The 26,147-nt window shown below is 31.5% G+C and overlaps 1 protein-coding gene across 1 annotated transcript; it reads right to left on the bottom strand.

The window, feature by feature from the left end:
• Positions 1-26,059, bottom strand: LOC142324623 (uncharacterized). Its single transcript, XM_075365475.1, has 3 exons — positions 25,962-26,059; positions 14,444-14,778; positions 1-745 (listed from the first exon to the last, which is right to left on the bottom strand). The coding sequence occupies exon 3, from the start codon at positions 671-673 to the stop codon at positions 113-115; it is 561 nt and encodes a 186-aa protein (XP_075221590.1). The 5' UTR covers positions 674-745; positions 14,444-14,778; positions 25,962-26,059; the 3' UTR covers positions 1-112.
• Between the last annotated feature and the right edge of the window lie 88 nt (positions 26,060-26,147).

Here is a 26,147-nt window from a genome sequence, read left to right as displayed (position 1 = left end):
TGAATGAAATAATTATATTTACACCTATAATACTTATTTTTTAAGGTAAAAATATCAATTTTAATTTACATAAAGCATAAACAACGTACTATACTCTTACATATTAACACTATTAATTACCACAGTCATTATTATTAGTGATCGGACAGAAATCATTTTCACTTTCATGCTGCTTATTTAAATCTTTTTGAGTATTCATGTTTATTTCTTGACAGTCTTTGCTTTTTGATAAACATTCATCATTATCAGTATTTGTATGATAAGGTGGAACATTATCATCTTCCCAGTCATCTTCAGTTATTTTTGTATTTTGGTACTTCTTATATTTATCAGCTAATTCTGTCTTTTCTGTCATTTCTTTATGTTTTAATAGGTGTGAAATGGTTTCATATTTTTGTGAAAACATTTTTAATGTTTGTTGAGAATCATCTTCAAACATCTTATTTATTTCATCTTGTTTAAATTTATCATTTTTCATCCCGTTTGATTTATCGGATTTTTCATTTTTGGATCGTTCATTAATTTCAGCTTGTTGTAAATATCTATCCTTTGGATATTCTTGTAAATGTCTTCTATATTCTTCTCTAAAGTATCTATCTGTTGATCGCCAGATTCCTAAACTGTACCATAATACAAATATAACAACTACTATACCCGGTACTGTAAATGCCATCGTATCGTTTGCGTTTCTTTTTTTCTGTATTTTATATGTTATTATAAAGTCTAGTTACTGCTGAGATCTAATCTGAAACAAAAAAAGTTACACATCGTATTTTTCTATATTTTGTTCATAAATTAAACGGGGTAATAATAATTTCTTAAAAATGTACCGCTTGACAAAATTTGTTAACAGCCAGAAACGATAAAAAATTGCTTTCAAATTATATGGAATCGAATCTTTCAGAGCCGATTGGAACTGCACTTCTTCAGTTGTGTTACTGGTAGCAATGTTATTGTTAATGGTTCATTTATTAAAAAATTTAGGAAACTCCATTAATTGTGTAATCAAAAAATATATTTTATTTACCTCGTATTTGTTTTAGAAAATTTAGTTTTGTAAATTTCATATATTTGAAGGATATGGAGCTTTTCTTTATCATATGCTGTGTGAAATAAGATGGAAGTTTTATGTTGTAACACATATAATCAGAGAACCGATTTGAAATTTACAGACATGCTAAATTAAAAAAAAAAAAACATTAAAACAGACACTATGTAGGTAAAATATTTTGTTAGATTGCACACTAAAGGAGTTTCCTAATTTAAAAATATTAAGGAGTTTTAGATACCGTGTACAAGTCGATACCTTTCAAGATGCACTACCATTGGAACTCCATTGACGAAGGTGCTGCTAAGTAGCTCTAAAAAATCTAATTCTATATGGATGGTTCGAAAGCCTAACAATAATATTAAAAAAAAACAAAAAAAAAAACATTTAACAATGGCTCACTATTTGTATTTGGTAGTGCGCCTAAAAAATATATTTTTGAAGCTCTTGTACAGCTACTTCCTTATCAACGGTGTTGTATCTGTCTCTAAAGTGGTTTTAAATCCAGTGTATAATAGTATTAAAATTAGATGGACATTGACATTTAAGCCGATGAGTATTGTATAATGTTGTTGTGCCTTACTGAAAACCGGTTACAATCTCTAAATTTTTTAATGTTATTGCCAAACTGTAGTACTACAAAAAAGTAGTGGGATATAGAGTTAATGAATTTTTAATATTAGCTTTTTGTAATTATATTTGTATTTGATTTATTTATGAAACTAGAACAACATTGCTAGTTTCTTTGTTAACAAGTTAGTAATATTTTATTAATTATTGTAACTATCTGATGTTAAAATTAAACCGATACTATTTTAAAATGTATACTTACAGACCATTCTCGTAGCAGTACTGTTACGTTACATTATAACTGTAAAATGATACTTTTTAAACTCTGTTATGCTTTATTTACTTTTCAATTTTTATTCCAAAAGATCTTCCGGAAGAAAAATAACTATTTCTCCAGCGAACAGGATTTCGTTTAGTACACAGATGTTCAAAATTTTTTTGTACATCATTTTACTTTGCTGCTAAGCATTTATTTCATCATGATGGTTGTAACAATTCTGCAAGGGTATTTCAACCGGCCTGATATATTTTTAAATTTAAATGATACTTATGCATTATCTATTAAAACCTTTTTGATAACATTTACTTTCAGCTGATTTTGAGTTGGTTTGTTCCGTATTTATTTATTTTTTTTTAAGTTACTAATTATTAAGGAATAACTTAGTAGTAAAGTAGTAAGTTAAGTTAGTAATAATGAAAAAAAAAACTAAGACATGGGAGTTCAAAATTGCATTTATGAAATTCTCATAGACTGATTATATTTCTTTTACTGTAAGCTGAATCTTGTTGTAAACCTACAATATCTATATTGGGTTCTTATATATTACATTGGCTCAGAACCACACAAGTCTTGTAGTGACAGGAATAACCAGAAGCGGCTGTATTGAATACACTCAAAAACATGTTTTTAAATTTGTTGCAGTAGATGTTTTTTTACAGGACTTGGTTACATCTAGATTCAACTTAACTCTAAATTGAATACTAATATGCTTTTTTCCATAATTCTCTACCGAGTAAAATCATTTTGCATATAATTAATTCTATGTATAATGTTCTCATTCTCTACAAGATTTGTTAAATGTCGGCAGAAGGAAGTTTGTTAGACCGAGTGGATGTCAGTTGTTGACAGTAAATTTCATCATATTGAATTATATTGTTTTGAAAGATGTTAGTTTGAGAAAGTAGTGAAGAATTGTTCCCTGTCGCCTAGATTTGTAATACCCTGAATTAAGTTACTCCTTTCAATAAGTAAGTATTTAAACAAGAATTTTAAAAAAATATCTGTGTTTTATTTGTAATTTTTTTAAGCGGGTTTTTTTTTAAAGTAATTATATTTTACCAGACAACGGAACCGTTTTCGTATAACTCAACACGATACTTCGGCTTAGGAGAAAGAGGCCTTATTATGCTTCCTTTGCCATTTTTAGTAAATTGCCGAATCGTTTGAAAATCTCGCTAATTTATTTAAAATGCAATTAAAAGATTCCCTTTTACGAGAACAATATTATTTTGTTAATGAATTCTTAAATAATTTTAATTAAAAACAAACTCAAAAACTCATTTTATCTGCATTAGCGTATACATAAATATGTGCTTAAACTAATTTTCAACAGCGGCTTCTGAATTGTGGATAATTTTGTAGTAATATTTTATATTTTATGTATTTACCTTAATATTACTTATTGTTTTGTATTTAAATAATTAATGTGGATTTTAAATATATCTATTTTGTATCTTATAATTTATTTTTATACCTATAATTTATATTAACGTGATCTATACAATGTATTTTTATGTACCGATCAGAATAAGGATTTGTTTACATATTTTTTTTTAAATGTAGGTAGGCCATCTATTAAACGCTGTCCGTGTGGGAAAAAAAGAGTTTAAACGTTAGTAATTTGAGTTATTTTCTTTAATAATGTTTCAGAATTTAAAGCATTTTCTTAATGCGTTTTGTAAATTATAATCGGCAAATTTTTTTTCTATTAATGATTTCGAAATCAGAACTGCAAAACAGACTCTTCTTTGGATGTATATTAATAAATCCATGTCTCTCAAATATTATCTAAAAGTTGTTAGAAATTTACGAACGTAAAATTTAATAGGGTAATCTATACGTTTACGTTACTGAATGGAAATCTGACTGTCCATTTTCATGATATTTATGCTCAAATTTAAATTCGAACAAACATTATTTAACGGAATAGTCATGCATTATTAGTTATATTACAAATGTACAAGTCTTCTTGCATTTTGCACACTACATACATTAGTATTACACCATTGCAATGACACCCTTCGCAATTTCACCGCATCAAGCACGTGTGTAGTTCCCGGTGATTTAAGTTTGCAGAAAACTATATTCACTGAGAACATTAAACAAGAAAGAAGCCTCTTACTAGCTTTTTAACGATGTACTTTATCAGTGTGAATTATGTAATACTGCCTCAAAGTACACATGCACAGGCTCCTTTCTTTTCTAGATTCAAAGGTATTTAAAACGTGAATTAAGAAAAAAGATTAAGTTGATTTTTAAAACTTTTTAATTGTGCTTTTTACATTTTTTATTAGAAAATTATTCTATTTGTTTTACAGAACTTCACCGCAAGGTAATTAGCGCAGTTATACGTGGTTGCAAGATTAAAACTGTTTCGATGCTATTACAGAATCTCAGATTTTTGTATTGAAAGATAAATCGAAAGAAAACAATACATTTGTTAAATGGTACCGATTTATTTAAACAAATTAAAATAGTTTACTCCCAGGACAGTTGAGTTTAAGGAGTAGATTTTTTGTAATGGCGTAGTTTTATCGTTTTACTTAGGAAAAAAAAGCAAAGATGGAAGAGGTTAAAAAATGTATAGGATTTAAAAATAACGGACATTAGATAGAACAAAATTTTCTGTCGTCAGTTGATTACGGATTTACCGTGGCAACAGTTTTGTTATGATATGTTGGGGTTTATATATTGAACGGTGTGCTCTATAAACTTAGTACATCTATCTTCTCGAAAAGCAATGATGTTGACAATAAAATTGTTAGATTAATATGTCTCATGTTGTAGAAAAATATTATATTAAAAATAAATAACAGAAAAGTAAATGTTTGAGATAAAGTATTAATTTAGAAAATATTATAAAAAAGTGATTTTTACTTTTATCAAATTGTACCGACATCAGATTTATGTTAAAAAGTGTGAGTACACAATGTCGTTAAAATTTGGTGGCAAATATGTTGCCTTTCAAATTTGGTCCGTATTCAATAATCTCTCATATTTGAAGAAGAAAGATTGGTGCCGGAAAGGAGTGCGCAGATTTTTAGAACGGAGGAATGCAATTCGATCGGTGACTGATCAACTTTTTAAAAAATTGAACGAATTTGTGATTAACATTGTTTCCATGGTTTTTGAACTCAAAAGACCTAACCTTTTTATACGATTGTGATTTTCCGGCTGAGTTTCCATAATTTGTATATAAAGCACCAGTCAAAACAATTAATTAACGTACAAAATTCATCCATGACTGCAGCCTTGATATTCCTTGAACTTTACGATGAAAATTATTATAAAAAATTATTGGTGAAATTTTGACGATACGATTTAAGGCTAAAATTTGTAAAATGTTGATACAAAGGAACAGGAGTGTATGCGCTCTCGATTATTTGAAGAGCTAAACAAACTCAAACGGTCATTGTCGAATCTGTAGTGATGATTATAATGTTTTGGAACCGCCAATAATTTTGTTGACAGAGGTCTTAGAACTTCGGAACAGTATAATATAAATAGTATACTATGAAATGCGCTTTGGAAATAAAAAAAATGCGTCGGATGTCTTAGATGACAATTTCGCAGATCCACTATGAAGTTCGCTACAGACTACTCGAGTATCACGGACGGGAAGTTTTCAGTTTCTCTACTACCTGAATTTGGCGCCAAGTAACCACCATTTCACCTTTCCCAAATGAAAGTCTGGCCGGCTTTTCGTATTTTAAAACCAATAAGATTAATAACTGACCGGCTACCAGAGCGATGTTCTCCTACGAGTTTGTGAAATGGTGTTACGGAACGATAGATGTCTGAATGTGCATGATGAAATGTGGAGCTGCAACTTGGAAATCGGCGTAGCCAAATTAACCGAGGGAGTTATGAATGATAACTCCCGATAGCTCCCTTGAGCTCCGATAGGAGCTCAAGGCTGCCTTACCTCTTAGACCCCAAGAAATTTATAACCACTCATTGGAAACACTTATCTAAATTTATAATATATGAGGAAAACTACTTTAAAGCTGTGTAGGTTAAACGAGAATTGAAGGTAGGTGCAACTTGTATTGCAACATAATTTGTCACCGGAAACGAGCAGCTAGTTCTTTTAGTTCATGGCCGAAAAAAGTGCTGTATGTAATAAACAAATCTGGTTTGTAAACGACTCAGATTCGAGGAAATTAAAAAGGAAAGTTATAAAAAATGTAGGCTCTTTGCATTCAAAAATTCAATTCATTCGTACATTAAAATGTAGGAGTGAACAGACCGCTGTTGAAAATTTAGTAAGTGCAAATTACTAAATTTATAGGCCTATCACTGCACTGCGTTCCTCATCATGAACATTGGTGCGGTAATTTTTAAACTGAATGCACCATTGCCTCACTCCACCTTTACTCATTATTCCATCTCCGTACACCTCACAAAGTTGCCGATGAATTTCAATTGGTTTTAAGGTTTTTTGCCTGTAAAAACTAATCGCTGTACACACTTCATAACTCGCGGGATTTTTTTATTGAAGCGCACATTCCAGTAATTCACAACGAACAAAGTAGAAAAATCACTGTCCGCACGCTACGACAGCTTTATGCGTGCTGAGTGTAGAAACGTTTTGAGCCGTGGCGGCTCTATCCCCACACATCTCCTAGGTAGTCACAAACGTAAGTTACTTTCTGGACTGCCCTCTTATTAAATATATATATATATATATATATATATCTTAACAAGATATTACACTCATATTTTTGTGTAATTTTTTTTAAATTTAATAAAAAAAAAGTGAATCATTGTAATAAATCATAAAAAAAGGCACTAAGTCATCCAGTATATGTATGTGTGTACATATACATATATAAAAAGGGTATCTTAGAGTTAACATAGGATTTAAATTGCGCGCCATTTTTTCTGTTGGGTTGGCACCGCTCTCTGAAGCACATGTAGTAATCATATTCCGGTTAGTAGTGGTTATTCGTAATGGAAAAATACACGATGCAGGAGAACATAACTATCGGGAAAACTTATAAAAATACGAACTGTGTTGTGTTTAAACTGTACAAATTACGTAGTATATTTGGGCGGAAAAACGCGTCAAACGGAACGATTGTAAAAAGAATGGTTCAAAAGTTTGAACCACAGATTCTATGATGGACAACAAAAAAAGTAGCCGTCCTCATATCGGATGCTCGGCTGAAAAAAATATTGCCACCCTGAGCGCCGAGTCCAGTAGTGCATTTTGTCAATGGTGCAATACACGTTATCGCGAGATAGGCGGTCAGACAAATACAAGAGCATCTGTGTTTTTAAGAATCACTTCGTTGTTATTGTTAATGCATTAGAGACCATAGCTGAACAGGAAAATGCAGCAACAAGAAAAAATGCTTATCAATGCTTGCAGGGGCGTGCAGATCTTCATTACTGTGTCAGCAGCATTAATTGCTAAGTATTCCGCAATACTGGAACCCATAGCAAATGCACTTCAATTGAAGACATTTGTCTACTCAAAGCCGACCAGAAAATTTTAATTGTTTTTGACATACCACGAGTTCATCGGTAAAATGCGGATTACGTCACGACTGCCGTTTAAAAAAAAATAGGCGACATCGCAGTCATTTGAATGTACATATAACGGTAACTCCGCTTGTATTGCTGGCCGACAGAAACATAGCAGCAACATCCAGCCAAAATTCATCCGAATTTTGGAAAGATCTCTACTAATAATCCTTTACTTGGATTCCATAATATTATCTTAAGAAGTCAGAGTTTCTGCTGACAAATCACCTGCGTTTTCATTGATAGATTTCCATCCAGTAACATGAGATGTTTCATTGGAGGAATGGAGTGAAAGTACTCAGTACATCTTTCTACAATTTAGAAGGCATTGAAGGAAAAAGGGAATTGTTCAAAATATGAAATGTGGTACAGGAAGCGCCCAGACATAATTGAGGTTTTAAAAAAGAGCGAATCATTTTCCCCGACTACTAGAAAGGTTCTGCTGATATTGCTTTTACAGCCCTGTACATCTAGTTTTATCAAGCTCTTTCGTCGAACTAAAATATGACTAAGAAGCACTATTAGTGAAAACAGGTTAAATGGGTTAGCTGCATTTAAATTAGATTAGCTGCATTTTAAGTTAAATGGGTTAAGCATTCACCGACAATGGGTTTCGCTAACAAGGAGCAGTTCGTTGAAACTATAGTTAGACAGTTTGCATCTAATCCTTGCAAACTATTGTTACAAGATTTAGTTTTTTTTTTTTTTTTTAGTTATTTTACTTTTTTTTATTGTTATTATTGCATAGTACCCCTCTGATGATATACCCTTCCCCCATGACAGAAGTTAAATTCAAAGCTGTTCTTCCGTTTTGAGCTGGATACGACCCTGAAGACATATGTAAAAGATAAATTGACACCTTGGTATTTAAATAATCGATGGCTGAAATAATTGGGAAGATTATAGCTTAATTTTTAATCGAATTTTTTATGAGTTTCGTGTAGGTAGTTAACTAATTGGATAAAGTCAAATAAATAAGTATCGATGAAATTTCAATAGGATTTTGAAATTAAACGCTTTCCCTTGTTTTGAAATTGTTTTGAAACGAAGGATTTATTTAATGTTATAAAATTCCTTTATGCCGTATTATTAATTAGCGAGTCTTTGAAGGTCTTCATGAAAAAAGATAACGTTCATAGAGTCTGTAACTTATGTATAGTTTCTAACGTCTTTAAATTGTTTCCTCTTTTAATTTTATTTAATATTCTTTGTTTTTGTTTGCTGTAATGTCTTACGAGTACACAGGCTGTCTGATTAGCAGAGTTCATATTTCAAAGGAATTTCCACAGTTTCAGTTCTAAAAACATTTTTTAATTCCCAGTTTATTTTTCATAGTTAAGTTATTTTATAGTAAGATCTTTACTTTTTACCAGTTAATCTTTTAATTTAAAACCTTTTGAAATTAGTTTGCGAATTTATCAACTTTAAGCATTTAATCAGTTACGATATCTTTCTTTACTGATTATAAAGAGATGTCTAGTGAACGAGTTATATACGAATTTAAAACACCGATGTTGTAACAGTACACCTTTTTGCAAACTGAAAAACTAATGTTTTAAATTAACTAGATTAAAACTATATATATATATGTATATGCATGTGTGTGTGCGCGCGCGCGTGCGCATACGGTTTGTATTGTGCGGTATGTTTTTAAAAAAAATTAAATTTCATATTTCGACTATGATCTTGGGTTTTGGAAAGTCCTTTATAAAAATATTGAAACCTTTAAAACCATTTTCAAGTAGCAACGTAAGAAAAAAATGTTTATTACTAAGTGCTACAGCCTCAAAATTATATAAATAAATAAATAGAGCGAGTCAAAAGGACGGAAACTCCTCTACAACTGTAAAACCGTTCCAGATAGAATACTGTAACTTTCAGGGTAAGTTATCGGTCAACCTTTTGACGAGAAATAGAATTTCAGCCCCTTACTAGGAAGTGGCCCAGGGGTTGTAACTCAAATATTTTAAACGGTAACATCTTTTGTGTGATAAATTATTTTTAAGGCCCTTTTTAAGACAAGAAAAACAAAAATTTGTTGCGATGTCTGAACCCAAAATGGCTGTGGGATAAAGTTTGAATTTTGAAAATGATTAAATTTAGTAAGTTCAAATAATAAAATTAAATAAACAGAAAGTATCTGAAATAAATTAAAATTTAATTTAAAAAGTATATTTAACTGTGTATTGAAGATGTTATGAGGAATATTTAAAAAAAATATTTTTTTTAACAAAAAATTGTTTTATTCCAATTTAATGAGTAAGTAAAAGTATTGTCACCTAACCATGCTGATCAGCTGATCGTTGATGGTCTCTTACATTTGTAGTTACAAAATGAAGCTTACTTCATTGTTGTGTAATATTCCATTTAGAGTGTTTCATTACTGTACTGTTAGTTTTTTATGAGAATTTATTGTGATAGGTTTGCTAATTGATTTTGTTTACCTTTACCGCATTTGTTACCCGCTTTTGTTATTTACGTTTTTTTTACCTTTTTTGTTAATTGCTTTTTAGTGAATTAATTTTTTTCTGCGCTACTTGCTAACATTGCTATCAACATGTCACTTAATGAAAAGGAGGTTACGCTTTTAATGACGAGGGCTTTGGTTTTGTTGTATAATTTGTAAGTTGTTGTCAGTTGTATAATGAAGTTCGTAAGTTGTTCAGAGCAACGTCTAATAATTGTAATCCTACTTTAAAAGGTACAGTGTCAAAAACCATCAAAAGATTTGAAGAACCAGGAAACATTTATAGTAGGGGAAAACCAAGGAGGTCTAGATCTGCAACGAATAATAAATCGTTAGAGATTATGCAAGAATTATTGAGAATCCTCATTCCTCGACTCGAACAGCACCACGAGAACATAACATTAGCCAAAGTTCAGTTATTGGAACATTAAAAAGTGAAAATTTCAAATCCTTCAAAATTCGTCTGATGCGAGAACTTTATGAAAGATGACTGCATCGAAGACTTGAGTTTTTCGAAATTATAATGAACAATATTTCTGCAGATCCTAATTTATTATTAAACAACTTTTTTTTTGTGATGAGGCCACATTTTTTTTTTAAACGACAGTGTAAATTATAATGTACCTTACAGGATGATTTAAACACTAATACAGTATTGCGCTTGTTGATTAGCTGAGATTTCCTTATTGCAAACTTTTAAATAATCGTTTTTCAAATAATTGTATTTCTGTCGTTAATAAAACAATTATTATCTAAGTAATTTTTTATTTTACAGTTGCGTTATTTCAGTTTTTTTTAAATTTTTAACAGTACATCTTGTACTTTTCTGATAGATGTATTAATGAACTGTTTCTAAATAAAGCTCGAAATTTTCTAACTTTGCTTTATTGAATTCAACTTACACCATTTTGTTCAGAATTAAATTCTCTGTAAATTTTATGTTTATTACTTATTTAACAAACTTATTGTACGTTAAACATAAAAAGCAGGGGTTTTTCAATCGAATTTATTAGTTTTCACTCCAGATTTCTTAAAAAATACAGCAGATCGATACTGGGACCTATTTTAATAGATTTTCAGATCAAAAACCATAAAAAATTATTAATTTTGCCCCTTAATTAACGTCCTAAAAATTTCATACGACTTCAATTCACCGGGGTAGCTTAAATCTGTGAGAATTCTTTCACTAGCCGTAACTCGCAAACGAAGGATTTTAGGATGCTTGTTTATACATTGTTTAGGATGCTTTTTGCTTGTTTATACATTTGTTTTTCCATTATTTTTTCACGAATAGAAGAGGTTATGAAAATGTAGGGAGAACTTCGTGATATACTGTTTATAAATTAATGTTAAAAATAATATTCTTCGCAAAGCTTCTTGGAGTCGCTTTCAGGCTACAGAAATTTCATTGGTTTTCGTTCCGTTTTTTCATAATCTGTTGTTTGAATAGATGATTTGACGTAAAATGGTAACCGCGGCTTAAAAAAAGGACTGATAATAAAAAATAACATTTTCAGTTTTTATTTAAATTTTGACTTTAAAATACTGAATTAGCACCGTCGACATCTCGAAGTGAAATTAAAAAAATTATTAAAAAGTGATATGTTATGCATTTTAGTTTTTTAAATGCGTTTTACTTTTTCCTTATTGATTATGTTTTAAACATTTAGTCTTATTTTTATTTAAATTTCAGTGGGTTAAAAACTACGCCGTTCGCACGAAATAATGCCGTTATTAAGAAACACGAAACCCGCCGGGTCGGTCTAGTGGTGAACGCGTCTTCCCAAATCAGCTGATTTGGAAGTCGAGAGTTCCAGCGTTCAAGTCTTAGTAAAGTTAGTTATTTTTACACTGATTTGAATACTAGATCGCGGATACCGGTGTTCTTTGGCGGTTAGGTTTTCAATTAACCACACGTCTCAGGAATAGTCGAACTGAGACTGTACACGACTACACTTCATTTACACTCATACACATCATCCTCATTCATCCTCTAAGTATTATCTGAAAGGTAATTACTGGAGGCTAATCAGGAAAAAAGAAGTAAGAAACACGAAGGCGAGAAATTTTCGATGTGATAAAACTAAGAGGAGGAATAGAGATACTAATATTAGGATGAGGTAAGGCTCTAAAATCAGAAACGTAGGAGTATATTATGTTTTCAGCTTAAATTTTCAAACTAATTTCATTTAATTTTTTGGCGAAATTACATATCAGAAAGAAACATGAAACGGAACGGTTTGAGGAGCCTCCTATACAAAACGTAAAACATTGAAAGCGATTTAGTTAAAATTGAAGATTAAATATAAAAAAAGATATGTATCGGTCGAACTGGGAACCTCCCCCTCCTTTTTAGAGGTATCAATCAAAAATTAAGTGTAAAATGGAGATTTATTTTGTAATTTTGTAAAAGAATGATTAATCCTTACGACCATATCCATTTTGATGATTCTTGTTTAATTTATTGAGAAAGAATCTGTGATCGTCCCCTCACAACTTACGTAGATAATAATTTAAGCGGACGATTTTTTTTTTAACGAAACTTCATTATAAATTTCGGAATATTATTTAATTTTTTTTTTATCAATGTTGGATTAATATAGCTTAATAATAAATAAAGCCTGAAGTCATTCTGATATTCAGAGTATTATCACGCGAAACTTGAAGAAAATTTGTCGTAAAAAAATGTTAACTTCCATATTACAGACAGCCTATATTTTCACTCTAGTGTGTCGAGGGTAAGCAAACATTAGAGGCGTTATGTTGGTCGAGTTACTTTTATTTTGTAATTTAGTAAAAGGAGATTTATTTTGTAATTTTGTAAAAGAATGATTAATCCTTACGACCATATCCATTTTGATGATTCTTGTTTAATTTATTGAGAAAGAATCTGTGATCGTCCCCTCACAACTTACGTAGATAGTAATTTAAGCGGACGATTTTTTTTTTAACGAAACTTCATTATAAATTTCGGAATATTATTTAATTTTTTTTTTATCAATGTTGGATTAATATAGCTTAATAATAAATAAAGCCTGAAGTCATTCTGATATTCAGAGTATTATCACGCGAAACTTGAAGAAAATTTGTCGTAAAAAAATGTTAACTTCCATATTACAGACAGCCTATATTTTCACTCTAGTGTGTCGAGGGTAAGCAAACATTAGAGGCGTTATGTTGGTCGAGTTACTTTATAGTCTTACATTCCTTTTTTTATTTTTATCAAAACGTGAATTTTTCGTCTTGTGTGTTTCTTGCGATTTTCTATTCGTAAGAACGGTTTTTTATCCACGACGGAACGAAGACGGTATATGCGTTTGGGGAAGAGGTTTTATGTGTGTGTGTGTATATATATTTATATATATGTCTGTTACTATTTTACTCAAAAACGATTGGATCGATTTCGATGCGGTTTTTGCATTACATAGGTATCACTTCAGAGCAGGTTCTTAGACTAGTTTTACGGCTATAGATCATAGTTTTACGGTTGGGCCGATTTTGACGCTGTTTTTTTACATTACATATGTATAATCTCATTGCAGTACATATAGGTATACCTCCGAGCAGGTTCTTAGATTAGTTTTACAGTTAAAAGCCGCCAGGGGCGCTGCAGTAGATATTTTTCTTCGAAATTGCTTTTGGATATTTCTAAGTCTTTAATTTTATTTACTTGTTTATAGCTCTTGTATTTTAAATAAAGCTAAAAAGATTGATTACTCTTGGAGTATGAACTAAAAAAAATAAAACCCGTCATTTTTCAATTTTCTTTAAATTTTGTATAATCAGAAGTGTCAGTAAGTTTATACGTACTGACACTTCTTAAATTCTTGTCTTTAATTTGGTGCCAACTTCTAAACTCGAGATATATATAAAGTTTTAAAATAGTATTATTTTTTACTCTTTATTACATTTTTTTTTTTTTTTTGTTTGAATTGGTTTTATTATTATTTTTGAGCATTGGGTTTATTTAAAAAAAATAAATTGATCAATATTGGGAATTAGTTAATACATAAAACGGTAATGATTTGGAGACTGTTATGTCAAGTGCTCGGCCCTATGCTACCGCCTAGTCAAGTGCTCAGCCTTGACTAGGCGGTGTAACTTTCTTGACTATACACTTTTATTCATTTTTAATCTAATTGAATTGTTATAATATTATATTATGCCTTTTAGCGATTAAAATTGGCTTGGAAACAACCTTTTACATGTTAAAGAATAACATGAGTTCACTAGACGCGATAGCGAGTTTAGCGTATGAGTATACTATTAGTGAATAATGATGTTTTTATGTGGTGTTGTAACTATAAATCATTATTAATAATGAAAGACTCCAGATAATTGATATGTATATGTGTATATATTAAAGGATTACTGATATACGGAGGAGTTATGTGAACGATTATAGTCTGTAATACAAAAAACAAGTAAAGTAATTAAGGATTGCATCTGTGTTGTGTCTTACGCTATATTAAACGAGGAGAAATATATCCATAACGGTGGTTTCTATTATGCAAATTAAATCCCTAGTAGAATGCATTACTTTACATACCTCACTTTAACGGGAAGATTATTTACGCTGTATGCTGTTTTGATTAAGGCGTTGTTATTAATCTTGGTCTTCAGTAAAATAAGATATTATTGCTCGTACCGTGGTTGACATCTGAGACCAACTCATAGACAAGAACACGATGAGTGAATTTATTATTACGAACGCTTTCATATAAGCGATACCGTCTCCCGTTTGCAACCAGCTACTAAAACCCGAATTCATATCATCATCGTAATCTGGTGCTGCAACTTTTTCAGGTTTTTTCTTTTCCTCGTTCGGTGGATTCTTCTTCGGAGTTATTTTTTTTTGTTTCATCTGATATTCTTCTGAAAAACCTGTGAAAGACATTAAAACATAACTCGTTATTTGTAACTTTTAGATAGACTAATATTTATATTATCTAGTCGGGGTGTGTTTTTTTTATAAAATAATATTTTATTCCACCAATAACTATTAAATCTGTTGGTTTATTTATGTTTGTTACCGTAGAAAGTAGTTAAAACCGCCGGCTGGGGGGCTCGCACAGTGGAGACACCGGTCTCTTTCCGGAGGATCGCCACGGGGAGAGACTACCTAAAACCGCGCTTAGCACTACCAGCCGGGTGCTGGATGCAGTCCTAAGCGTAGTTTATTTTTGTTTGCTAGTAAAAGAACATATTGAAACAAATGAGAATATGCTTCTTTCAAGGTTGACATCACTGTAGGCCGGCCAAGATGAAGACATTAAAACACCTTTAAGCCCCGGGCAACTTCAACGATGAAAGTTAAACCCGTATCCTGTCCTCTTTTTTAGTAGGATTGTACTGAACATAAAGGGATGTGAATTAATGCGATCGATAATTTTGAATTCCTAAACAAAAACCAACGGCTACATAAACGGAAGAAAATTCTCGGGTCGGATTTAAATTTTGAATTTAGAGGTTATTTAAATTAACAAAATGCAATCTGGTCTGTTTAACCCGGCCACATATTACTAGCCCAAAATTTATTAATAAATTTAAGTCTACTCGCATATTTAAAAATTAATAAATAAAAATTAGTGGTCAGTATGTCAAAAAACAATGTAAAGTGTAGATGTAAGACAAATCATTGAAATTGTTTTAAATAAACTTAGCGATGTTATGCCAAGAGTACGAAGACGTTGTACCGTAGCAATCGGTATCGCTCCTCGCGAACCAAACACAAGCGAAACCAAAGTAACCTTTTGTGAAAAATTGAAAACCCTAGCTTCTTCATCGACGATGTCACTATATTTCTTGATTTTCTCAGTAGCCGCTTCCTCTAATGTATTACCTTACCTTACTCGAATTTCACAGTAATGTCAGCAACGTGTAGACCAGACTCATCTTTTACAATGAAATCAGCCCTTAAGCGCCCTAAATATGCAGGATCGTCAACAAAACCAACCCCCATTGATCTTTAAGACAACTTTCCTCCAAAGGAGAATGACACGTATCTAAAAGCAGCACTCTCATTTCAACAAGATCAGTAATAGCCGCACTCCCATATGAACTACCCTGATTTTTTGCGGAAGTAGTTATAGTCGTCTCCCTTACGCGACTGTAATTTTAACAGAACAACACTAGAACCGGATAAACATCCCGCCGTTTTAGTGAACGTTTGTTCAACTGCGAGTAAAACATTATCACGAGCATTGACAGTATCGACAAGTTCTTGATTTCATTATGTCTCTTAATGTAACTAGCTTTATTAGAGGAGCATCTTCCTAAAACACAACCTAGAGTTTCAATTGCTTCACAATTTCTATATTTAATATTACTTTCGGCGGTAAAGCCCGTGCGCACACAACTCTAGTTCCAAGTTTGTCAGTCCGGAGATTAAGGGCACTTATATATCTGGAATCTGTTAAGAGACCAACTTCGTAAAGCCAAGAATTACCAATTTGATTATGTTTAAAATGATTTATGCCTCTTCCTCATCAGTGGACATTGCTCCCACGACTTAAAAACTTCAAGTTTAAATTTTGACTTCAGTCGATCAATTTCACCGACTAAAGGTGTCCAATTAATATTCTGTTTGGCAGATTCATCTTTAAGCTTTTCAGCCGTAGAACTTGCGTTTATATAATACTGGACAAATGGATGTTGACAATTGATAAGCTTAGATTTAGCTTTCCATCCTGCTATTTTAACAATATTACGAAGTCTAGGCAAGCGTAAACCACCGTCAATTTTACGGGAATAAAATAACCCGTCAGGAGGAATGGAATGATGTAAATGTAAAATTTGCTTTATGATTAATCTAAGTTTATCCTCTACAGAACTGAAGGTTTTAATAAAAGGTTGAGATACAATTAATTGATATATAAATCTTGGAAAAATATATTAAGGATAAGATTTAATTTCTGTTTAGGTCTAAGATTCAAACTGAGCGGAAACAACAACATGTAATTTATTTAACAACAAGTAATTTATTTAATTGCTATTCAGGAGCACCTTTCTGTAAGAAAAAGTCTACTCCTTGATATTTATACCTTTCATCAACCCTCAAAGCACGAACCCGCTACCCATTCAGAATCTAAAACAATATAAGATTTATTTTTATATTTAATAAAACCAGTAAAACATTTATTAAAATTTAAGTTTAACCCAACTTTACGACAAAAATCTTCAGCAGCACTCAATTGAGCTTGAGCCTGAGAAGGTTCATTACCCAAAAGAACTCGACAAAGCCACAAATAGCACCACAAACTTCACCGGTTTTAAATTTTGAACAAATATTAAAATATAAATATTAAAATTTAAAATCGGGGTCAGTTACAATATTAAACAACAGGGTGGGATAAAAGACAACCCTGCTGGAGGCCTTTATTTATTTGAACAGAATGTTTTCTGTTTGCCAAAGATGTAGACATGCCAGTGTACATAATTTTGACTAGGCTTACTGAGACGAAGGTTTACCTGAGACTTCAGGTAATACCTGACGGTGATTCTCGGAGACTAAACAGGGAAAAAAGGTTTGCTGAGACTAACCCACCGGGTTGGCCTCAGATGATATGTATCATTCTGATTCACCCTAAGAAGTAATACCTTAACGTTAATTCCCGATGGCTAAACAGTAAAAAGAAAGAAAGGTTTGCTGACTGGCGGAAACTCACGAGTGGACAGAGCTATTGAAAATAGCATCGTGGGGAACTGTATCGAAGGTTTTTGATTGATAAGTCAAACATTGTCGTACCTAAACTCTCCTGTTTTTCCGATTTTGCTGCACGGATTGCTTCATGTAAAATGAACCGATTAGAATACAAACCTTTATCAGGCATAAATCCTACCTGGCAAGAACTGAGCTTTATTCTCTATCGAATGCGATTCTCAAGGAATCCAGCATACAGCGAGCCAAAATTGGACTTATGTTTATTGGCCTCCACGAACATGGATCGTTTAGAGCCTGACCTGGTTTTGGTGTAAATGTTTTACGATTTAACAAAAATGATTTCGGATAATGTCGGTAACAATTAATAAAGTAAACAATTTTACTAGAAAATACTCAATGCCCAAATTGAGTATATTACAAGGAGGTAAGCTATCGGAACTTGGAGATCCTTTGGACTTAAGCTAACGTATTCGAAATCTAATTTCTTCAATATTAATAGGAGGCATTACAAATTCAAACCACATTTTATCAAAAACCTTGTATTTGAATTTAGAAAACTGCTATTCTACGCACAAAAATAAAAGCCCTTGGTTAGAGAGCTTATTCCCTGCTTCTGTTTCTTTTGGGGTTTATTTAAAATAGACAATATTCATCCGTATAAAACTGGAATACAATTTGGAAAATAGTTCGGTTGATTTAAAATTAAAAGCCGTTTTAAAAGAAAATAATTTTGACAAAGAAAATTTTGTGCAATTACGAAGCGTTTATGTATACTTTAATCGACACCATAGCAAACAAAAACGCGTAACATCACTAACTAACCCGCACAAATCAATAAGCTAGCAAAGGCAGTTTATATTCTGCGATTCCAATACTAGCATCGATTTGCTTAGGCCTAGAACAAATAAATACGAGACCCGTTCACTAATAAACCTACAGGACCTCTACCAGCCATCTCCTTTATCCCAAGATTTAGACTGACATATATTTGCTCCCAAAATTATGATGTCAAAATCTCATACAAATTAATAACCTAGTCATCACAGTTTTTATCTTAGCATTAATTCAAAAACTAGCATTAATTTGCGTGAGCGAAGAGCAAATCAATACGACACCCGTTCAGTCCTAAAACTTACAAAGCCTTTGCCAGCGATCTCAGTTTGTATACTAAGATTCAAAACATTAATCTACCCTCGAAATACTCTGGTATCAACTAAAGCGTTGATTACAGAAATGAAGTGTTACTCTTACCAGGCGGAGGGGATAGGGCCCCCCCGCCCCATTTCAAATAAAATCACTGGCCTTACACAAATAATTGCTAGAACAATGGTGATGCAATTAAGGGATAAGTATCTATTATTAAATTTTTGTTCACCGGCTGCCCATTGCTAGTACAATGGTGATGCAATTAAGTGATAAGTATCTATTATTAATTGTTCACCGGCTGCCCAGTTTTAACTATTTAGTGGCCCAGGCTGCCCAGTTGTAAAACTGGCTTCTAACCAGGGGATTCGGATTCGATTTCTGGCAGAACTCAAATATTTTCACCGATCATTTCATTCACATTAAGTCTTTCGTTAAAAATACTATAAAAGACGATAAAATACAGTTAAACAAATTATTGTACGCGTAGACTAAATCTTTATTACATCCAAAGTAAGAAAAAGTTACATTTCCTCAAATTTTAACCCAAAGTAGAATGAAGTTTTAGGTTTCTTACTTTCTTACTTAACCTAAAACTGCAAAAAGATTTTTGCAATACTGTAAATAAAAATGAGCTGATAAAGGTACTAAATACAGAGGGTTCAAGTGCTAAAAGTGTTGTTAATCATGTTCAACCTATATAATAAATTATTAAACTTATTATCGAGGAAATCTTTTAAAATGTTAGTAATGGCGTTAGTATTCACGGAAATACTTCGACGCAATGTTTTATCCAGCAATCAGTTTCTCCAAATTTCCGATAGGTTCGTACAAAGTGCTTCCAAATTTTGTGGAAATCGGTCAAGAGGCAGGAGTCAGAATAAAAAAAACGTTCTTAAAACTATTTTTCTTAGTGGGTGTTAGCGGTTGGAGAATTTTAGCAGACAGTTCGCTCGAAGAGGGTAATATTGCGAGTTAAAAATTAGATTTTCAGCAGTCTCATTTTCAAAATGAGTTCTTATTGAGATTTTTCACGGTTGATTTTAACTTTTACACCATTTTCACCCTTTTTACCTTTACCCTTTTCACCGTTTACTCTTTTACTCGTTTACCCTGGCAAAAAGCAACAAACTCGTAAAACTCTCGTCTGTGAAGGATAGAAATAAAGAGGTCATCCACGAACAGCTACTCTTTTCTGAGAAGTTAGTGTTTGTATATTTGTTTTAAGGTTATGATGTATGACTCTCATGTTCTATAAAAAAAGTTACTGTTTAGGCATTTTATCTCGATTCATTGAAGAACTTTGATGGTGAGAACTCTGATTGGATATTTGTAATAACATGGCGCTCCCGCGCACACCGTTCAAATTTTATAGGATCATTTAAAGTCGTATCTTTGTTAATCGGACAATTTCAAAAGGTTTTCGACTTCCGTGATCCCTTGCACCCTATTATTTTGCTGAGGAGCTTCATATAAGGACGGACCAAAATCCATCAAGTATTTGAAAAGAATCTTTTGCGTTTATTCACACTTAAAAGTAAAGTCGATTCAGTGCTTGGACTTTACAAGAAGTGTTCGATAAAAAGTTTAGAATAGTTAAATTATGATTTAAAACAAAAGTTCCAACACTCGCAGCATTAAAATAATGGTAAGTAGTGTTTCCTTTATATGATTGCAACAGTCTTTCCTTTTATGTGAGTATATCATTTATTAATTGACAGTACGGTTTGGCTTTTTGAACGCTCTATATTTAGTGCTACGTTGTTTGGTAGCTGATCGTTGTGAATGTTTACAACATTTCATGCAGAAAAAATTCTGCATGAAATGACTTTCATTAACGCTTTTTGAATTGTGATTTATAATTATTTTACACACATACATATATTATTTTACACCTCATTAAGGTTTTAATATGGCTTCCCTTCAATCATCCAGACAAATGCTGGCGCAGTTCTTTTTTCATGGAATAGTATACCTAGCCATTTCAGACGTGATTTGTATAAATTATTATGTATAATTCAGAATAAAATATTTATTTATCCTCTCCGTAATTATAGTCCGAGTTGGGTGTTTTTTAAATATGTTTTTTTTGTAATTTCATTAATTTTTGGTTAATATGTTTTACATAATGATTTTTTGTTTTAAATTTCGTCTTTGTGTTACTTTTTATGTATCTACTGAACATGATTGTTTGATAGTCAAAACGTGCATTTTTTTTTTAATCTTTCGTTTTTGTTTTTAAACGATTATTGAGCGTTATTCTGCGATTTTTCAGTGTACTTTTGATCTTGGATGCTATAGATGAATGATTATTTATTTCTCTAAAATCATTATTTTTATCCAACAGTTTGTCATAAAAATAACCAACATCAGCAAAAAGAAAATTTCGGGTTATTTGTTTAATCAGTTGGGTGGAATGAAGGTTTAAATTAAATTAAATTATTCTTATTTATGAGAGTAAACCTTATGTAGAATTTTTGTAAGAGTAAGAAAAATCCTTGTTGGGAAATTTCTAGTGAGCTTCCAGTGCATTTAAGTATCTAGTGAACCCTTATCAAGCACACGGGTCGATAAATTCTATTTACGGTCGAGGAAACTAAATACCTGATATCCAACTGCCCAATATTGTTCTCGTTTTATTTGTTTTTATTTTTTCCCTCTACATTCAGAGAACATTCTTCAGTTTTTTCCTTTTGTATGAAAATTGTACATTTGTTTCTGTAAAAATATTTTTCTATTGATGCTCAGGCGAATTGTCCCTTTTAAAACATGGACATAAAAATTAAAGTTAGGAAAATTTAACTGCAATTTATTAATATTTATTTTGAACGCAAGTTTGTTTGCAGTTGCGTGTCAGTATCGTATTAGTAGCACGTTTTACGGCGTGTTGATGAAATATTTTCATTGTTAAATGATTGAAAAAGAAGGGCGATATAAACTTAAAAAGTGTAAGTTTTTCAGCACGCTTTTCGCGTGTAACGAATACATTTCACGCAAATAACTGAGGTAGAGGTAGACATTGTTTCCTTAATCTAAATAATTCAGTTATGATAATAAGTGACAGTTCACAAATTTTTTGAAATAAAAATTCATTAAATTATTTTATTTCCTTGGTATGAATTGTAAAATTTGTTTTTGAGAATTCATCTTCTCTTGTTCTAAAAATGAAGATTTTTGAAAAAAAATCACTCGAGTGTAAAAATGCGATTCAACTTGATTTGTGTTTTGTGAAACAAAGTTTGTTTTTCTTTTGATTTTTTGAATATTTACGCATTTTATAAAGAACATTGAGTCTATTCGAGAAAATCTGAAAAATTGGAGATAAATGTTTACGCGGTTTACCGTCTCACGTACACCAACTAAAGTTATAGTGGCTGAAGCGCACAATTTACGTCTTAGTTAAAAACAGATAAAACGTAATTTTAATAACAGTATAACTTATACAAAAAATTGTGTGCCAAAAAAACCCGCCGTACTTTTCCAAATTTTGTTTTATGTTGGTTGTAATTTTGGATAGGCAGATTAAAGGCAATGAATGACTTTTCGCATGATACTTAAAACTCGAAACTATTACAGGAATCATGCCTATGGGACATTCTTTTACAAACCGTACAGATTTGGTCGAAAATTGACCGACACATTTTTGATTTAGCTAAAACTTTTTTTACGTGTTCTATACGACAAAAAAGATATACCTATTCGAGGATTTTTTCTTTTCATTTTTTTGGAAAATAGAAAGGATTGAAAATTTAAGAATTTGATGATTTTTGGCTTGTAGTATATTTTTAAAAATTCATAACTCTGGTTCTATTTGAGCTACAGATATCATTTTTTTTTCATTTTAAAGGTAAAAGAACGAGCTTTAATAAAAAAGTACTTCGAATCAGCTGCGTATTGGCCGTTTCCGCTCTGTCAGTACTCCTCGTGCGATTCAGTAGCATGCGCTGTGACCCGCACGCCGATGTAACGAACCGCGCTAGAGTAATTAATTTTTTTCATATAGTAATAATTATTTCCCCATCGATAAAAAAAGCGTTTTCGAAAGGATAGAAATATTAAAAACTTGATACGTGGGGGGGGGGGGCAATTGTTAAAAATCGATTTAAACATTTTAATTATTTATAACAATTTCAATTTGTAAATAATTTTTTTTTCAAGTACTTTTTTATTAAAGCTCGTTCTTTTACCTTTAAAATGAAAAAAAAAAATGAAATCTGTAGCTCAAATAGAACCAGAGTTATGCATTTTTTTAAAATATACTTTTTTGTTTTGTTTTCAGTCATTTGACTGGTTAAAAAAATATACTACAAGCCAAAAATCACCAAATTCTTAAATTTTCAATCCTTTCTATTTTCCAAAAAGTGAAAAGCAAAAAAATCCTCGAATAGGTATATCTTTTTTGTCGTATAGAACACGTAAAAAAAGTTTTAGCTAAATCAAAAATGTGTCGGTCAGATAGGTGTTCGGTTTGTAAAAGAATGTAAATAAATATAAATAAAGAATGTACATATGTTTGTAAATAAATATAATAAAGTCGTAAGAAGTAATAAATAACAAATAGAATAAAATAAATGTAATTTATACGCTCCAGTTACTGTTATATAAAATAAAAATCACGTTTTTTTAAACAATGTCTTTGTGCGTTTCAGCCACGTGCCTCTGTAACCACGTGCACCTCTACTATGATGAGCATCAAAATGGGTTTTGACTTTACTGTGGCGTTGAAATATTTATTGTGTACTTAACAAGGAAAATAAATTCGACTACTTAAAAAATGAATTAAAAGAAAACTGAAATTTTAAACTTTATTGATTTACATCTTGAGTAAACTTTCTGCGATGTAAATTTCTTTGTTTTCTGTTTAAAGATTAATGAATGAAAAATTACTTATAATTATCGTTCAAGGGAAATAGTACGAATATAATATTTCAATGTTTATTGTGATAATTTTCCATGAATTAACCGTCGGAAATTAGTTTTTATTTCATTTCTTCATAATGTTTTGTTATTTTAAAAATTCCTAAATATAGCTATATGTTATTTTAATTTGATAGTAAATTTGAAGAGAGAATGGTTTTGGATTTTTTTTTGTAGAATATTCTGGGGTTTCTTATTGTCAATACCACCTCAAAATGATATTTGGCATTTATTTTATAAAAATTGGTTCAGCAGTTTACATTATAGTAGAGGATAGTAGTGCATGACAAAGCTATTATTAATAAATTATAATTTGTACGGTATAGTTCTATTATTTAACGATGATGTTTATTACTATAAACATCAACATTACTAATACCCATAACAACAAACGCATATAAATAAACTCAAATGAGATATTTTGATAACCTTTATTTGTGGTCATTCATTTTCATTTTATGACTCTGTTGATGGAAGGATTTTTGGAGTTGATTTTAAGTATGCTAAATATTTTTTTTTAAAGAAATTATTTCCTGAAATTTAACAATGATAATAAATTTTAATTATGGTAAGGATTTTTCTGTTATTATGAAAATAATTAAACGCTGTATTGCGGAATAGTCGGTTTCTGAATGAGCCTAATATAACGAGAAAAGAGTAATATAATGCCCTTTCTTTTTCCTGTTTAGCCTCCGGTAACTACCGTTTAGATAATTCTTCAGAGGATGATATGTATGAGTGTAAATGAAGTGTAGTCTTGGATATTCTCAGTTCGACCGTTCCTGAGATGTGTGGTTAATTGAAACCCAACCACCAAAGAACACCGGTATCCACGATCTAGTATTCAAATCCGTGTAAAAATAACTGGCTTTACTAGAACTTGAACGCTGTAGCTCTCGACTTCCAAATCAGCTGATTTGGGAAGACGCGTTAACCACTAGACCAACCCGGTGGGTTAATATAATGCCCTGCGCAGCGACTGTCTGCCACGTGCAAGCAAGCTTTTATTTTCATCGAACGCACTGCTCTATACTTTTATTGGCGGTTAAAGAAAATCCTTAATTATTCAATTACAGACACAGTAGTGAATGGCCATCGGTGCAACACACACTTATTAAAATAAAGAATAAATGCGATGATGTGTTTTCAGTAATATTGTCAGTTCGTAACTCCTGCTATTAATATATCCAGTTTTTATCTAAGTCACTTTGTAACATTGTAAAAATAAAAATGTAACTTGATTTATTTTTCGGATCGTATACATCAGAGAAATTTAAGAAGATGCATCCTGTATTGGGTTATCCAGATGTGGCCTGGTGTACGGAATATTATTTTTCCTTATTCAAAGGCCTTACAAAAATTTTTAGTTTATTAGAAAAACCTACTTGTAGAAAACATTGATCGAAATCTTTTTATTTGAAGTGATATTTTTTCGAATGAACATATTTCTTAAGATGACCTCCGGTAAAGCCCATAATGGTTCGGAACGGAGCGGGTGGCGGAGTGTGTCTTCCCTTACGGGGTCAACTAAGGTAAAAATTAAAATGAAATGAAAGGGTTTAATATAATATTAATAAAATAATAAAAAACAAAAATAAATTCCGACTTTTCGAAGAAAGATTGTTACTTTCGGTCGCACGTTGGGATTTGGAGGTGAAATTGAATTTCCTTTACGTTTTTAGGTATGAGGAATATGAAAATATCATTCGCTTAAAACTTATTTGTGGCTTAAAAATCTCCAAAACTGCAATTTCGATTTCATTTAAATTGAAATATGCTGTAGTAGTTTATATGAAGTCGTGCATGTGAGAGTTTGATGAAGATCGGTTCAGTCCTTCAGTTACGCTCAATTTAAGGTTGAAGAAAACGTTTAAGGTTATGTTGACTGTGTTATGGATATTTTATGTATGCATTGATGCAGTGGGTCACAACGGTGAGCGAGTTGAAACTTTATGCTTTTGTGTAGGGTCTATTCGTTAATCGAAGTATGTATTGCGTTGTACTCTACAAATAGAGAGGCCGTCGGAAACGAAAAGTAGGTCTTGTGCAGAAATGCGCAAAACAAAAAGAATAAAAATTGTATTTCTTTATTCTTTTATTTAATGTAACCTTAAATTTTTAGTTGTGATATTGTAGTCGATGTAACATGTTAAGGAAGTCTGCCTTATATATTCGTGAAAGAAGATAAATAAAACTTTAATGCTTATCTTAGAATTTTTCTTAATATCTTATTGAAAATCGTTTACTAATTGCTGTAATATTTACTACGAAATGTGCCGTGTTCGTTTATCTTGTAAATTAATGTGCATGTGTGTTCATATCTGCATGTTTTATTAAAACTCACCTCTATCAATCTGTGGTGGTCGCCTTTAGAGCTTTCCCTTGCACTTACTGCTAGTTGCTTATACTTGTTTGTACTAGGGTGGTAGTTCAGAAACCAAACAAGCTCTCATGACTTCATACCTAACTCGCTTAAATCCACTTAAAACACCGACCTACTTTCTATTATTACTCTTATCGTACCATACGT

The sequence above is a fragment of the Lycorma delicatula genome, chromosome 1 (assembly GCF_047948215.1).
Source record: "Lycorma delicatula isolate Av1 chromosome 1, ASM4794821v1, whole genome shotgun sequence".
Taxonomy (NCBI): domain Eukaryota; kingdom Metazoa; phylum Arthropoda; class Insecta; order Hemiptera; family Fulgoridae; genus Lycorma; species Lycorma delicatula.
Note: the sequence above shows the minus strand (reverse complement) of the source record. Positions and strands in the feature narration are given on the sequence as shown.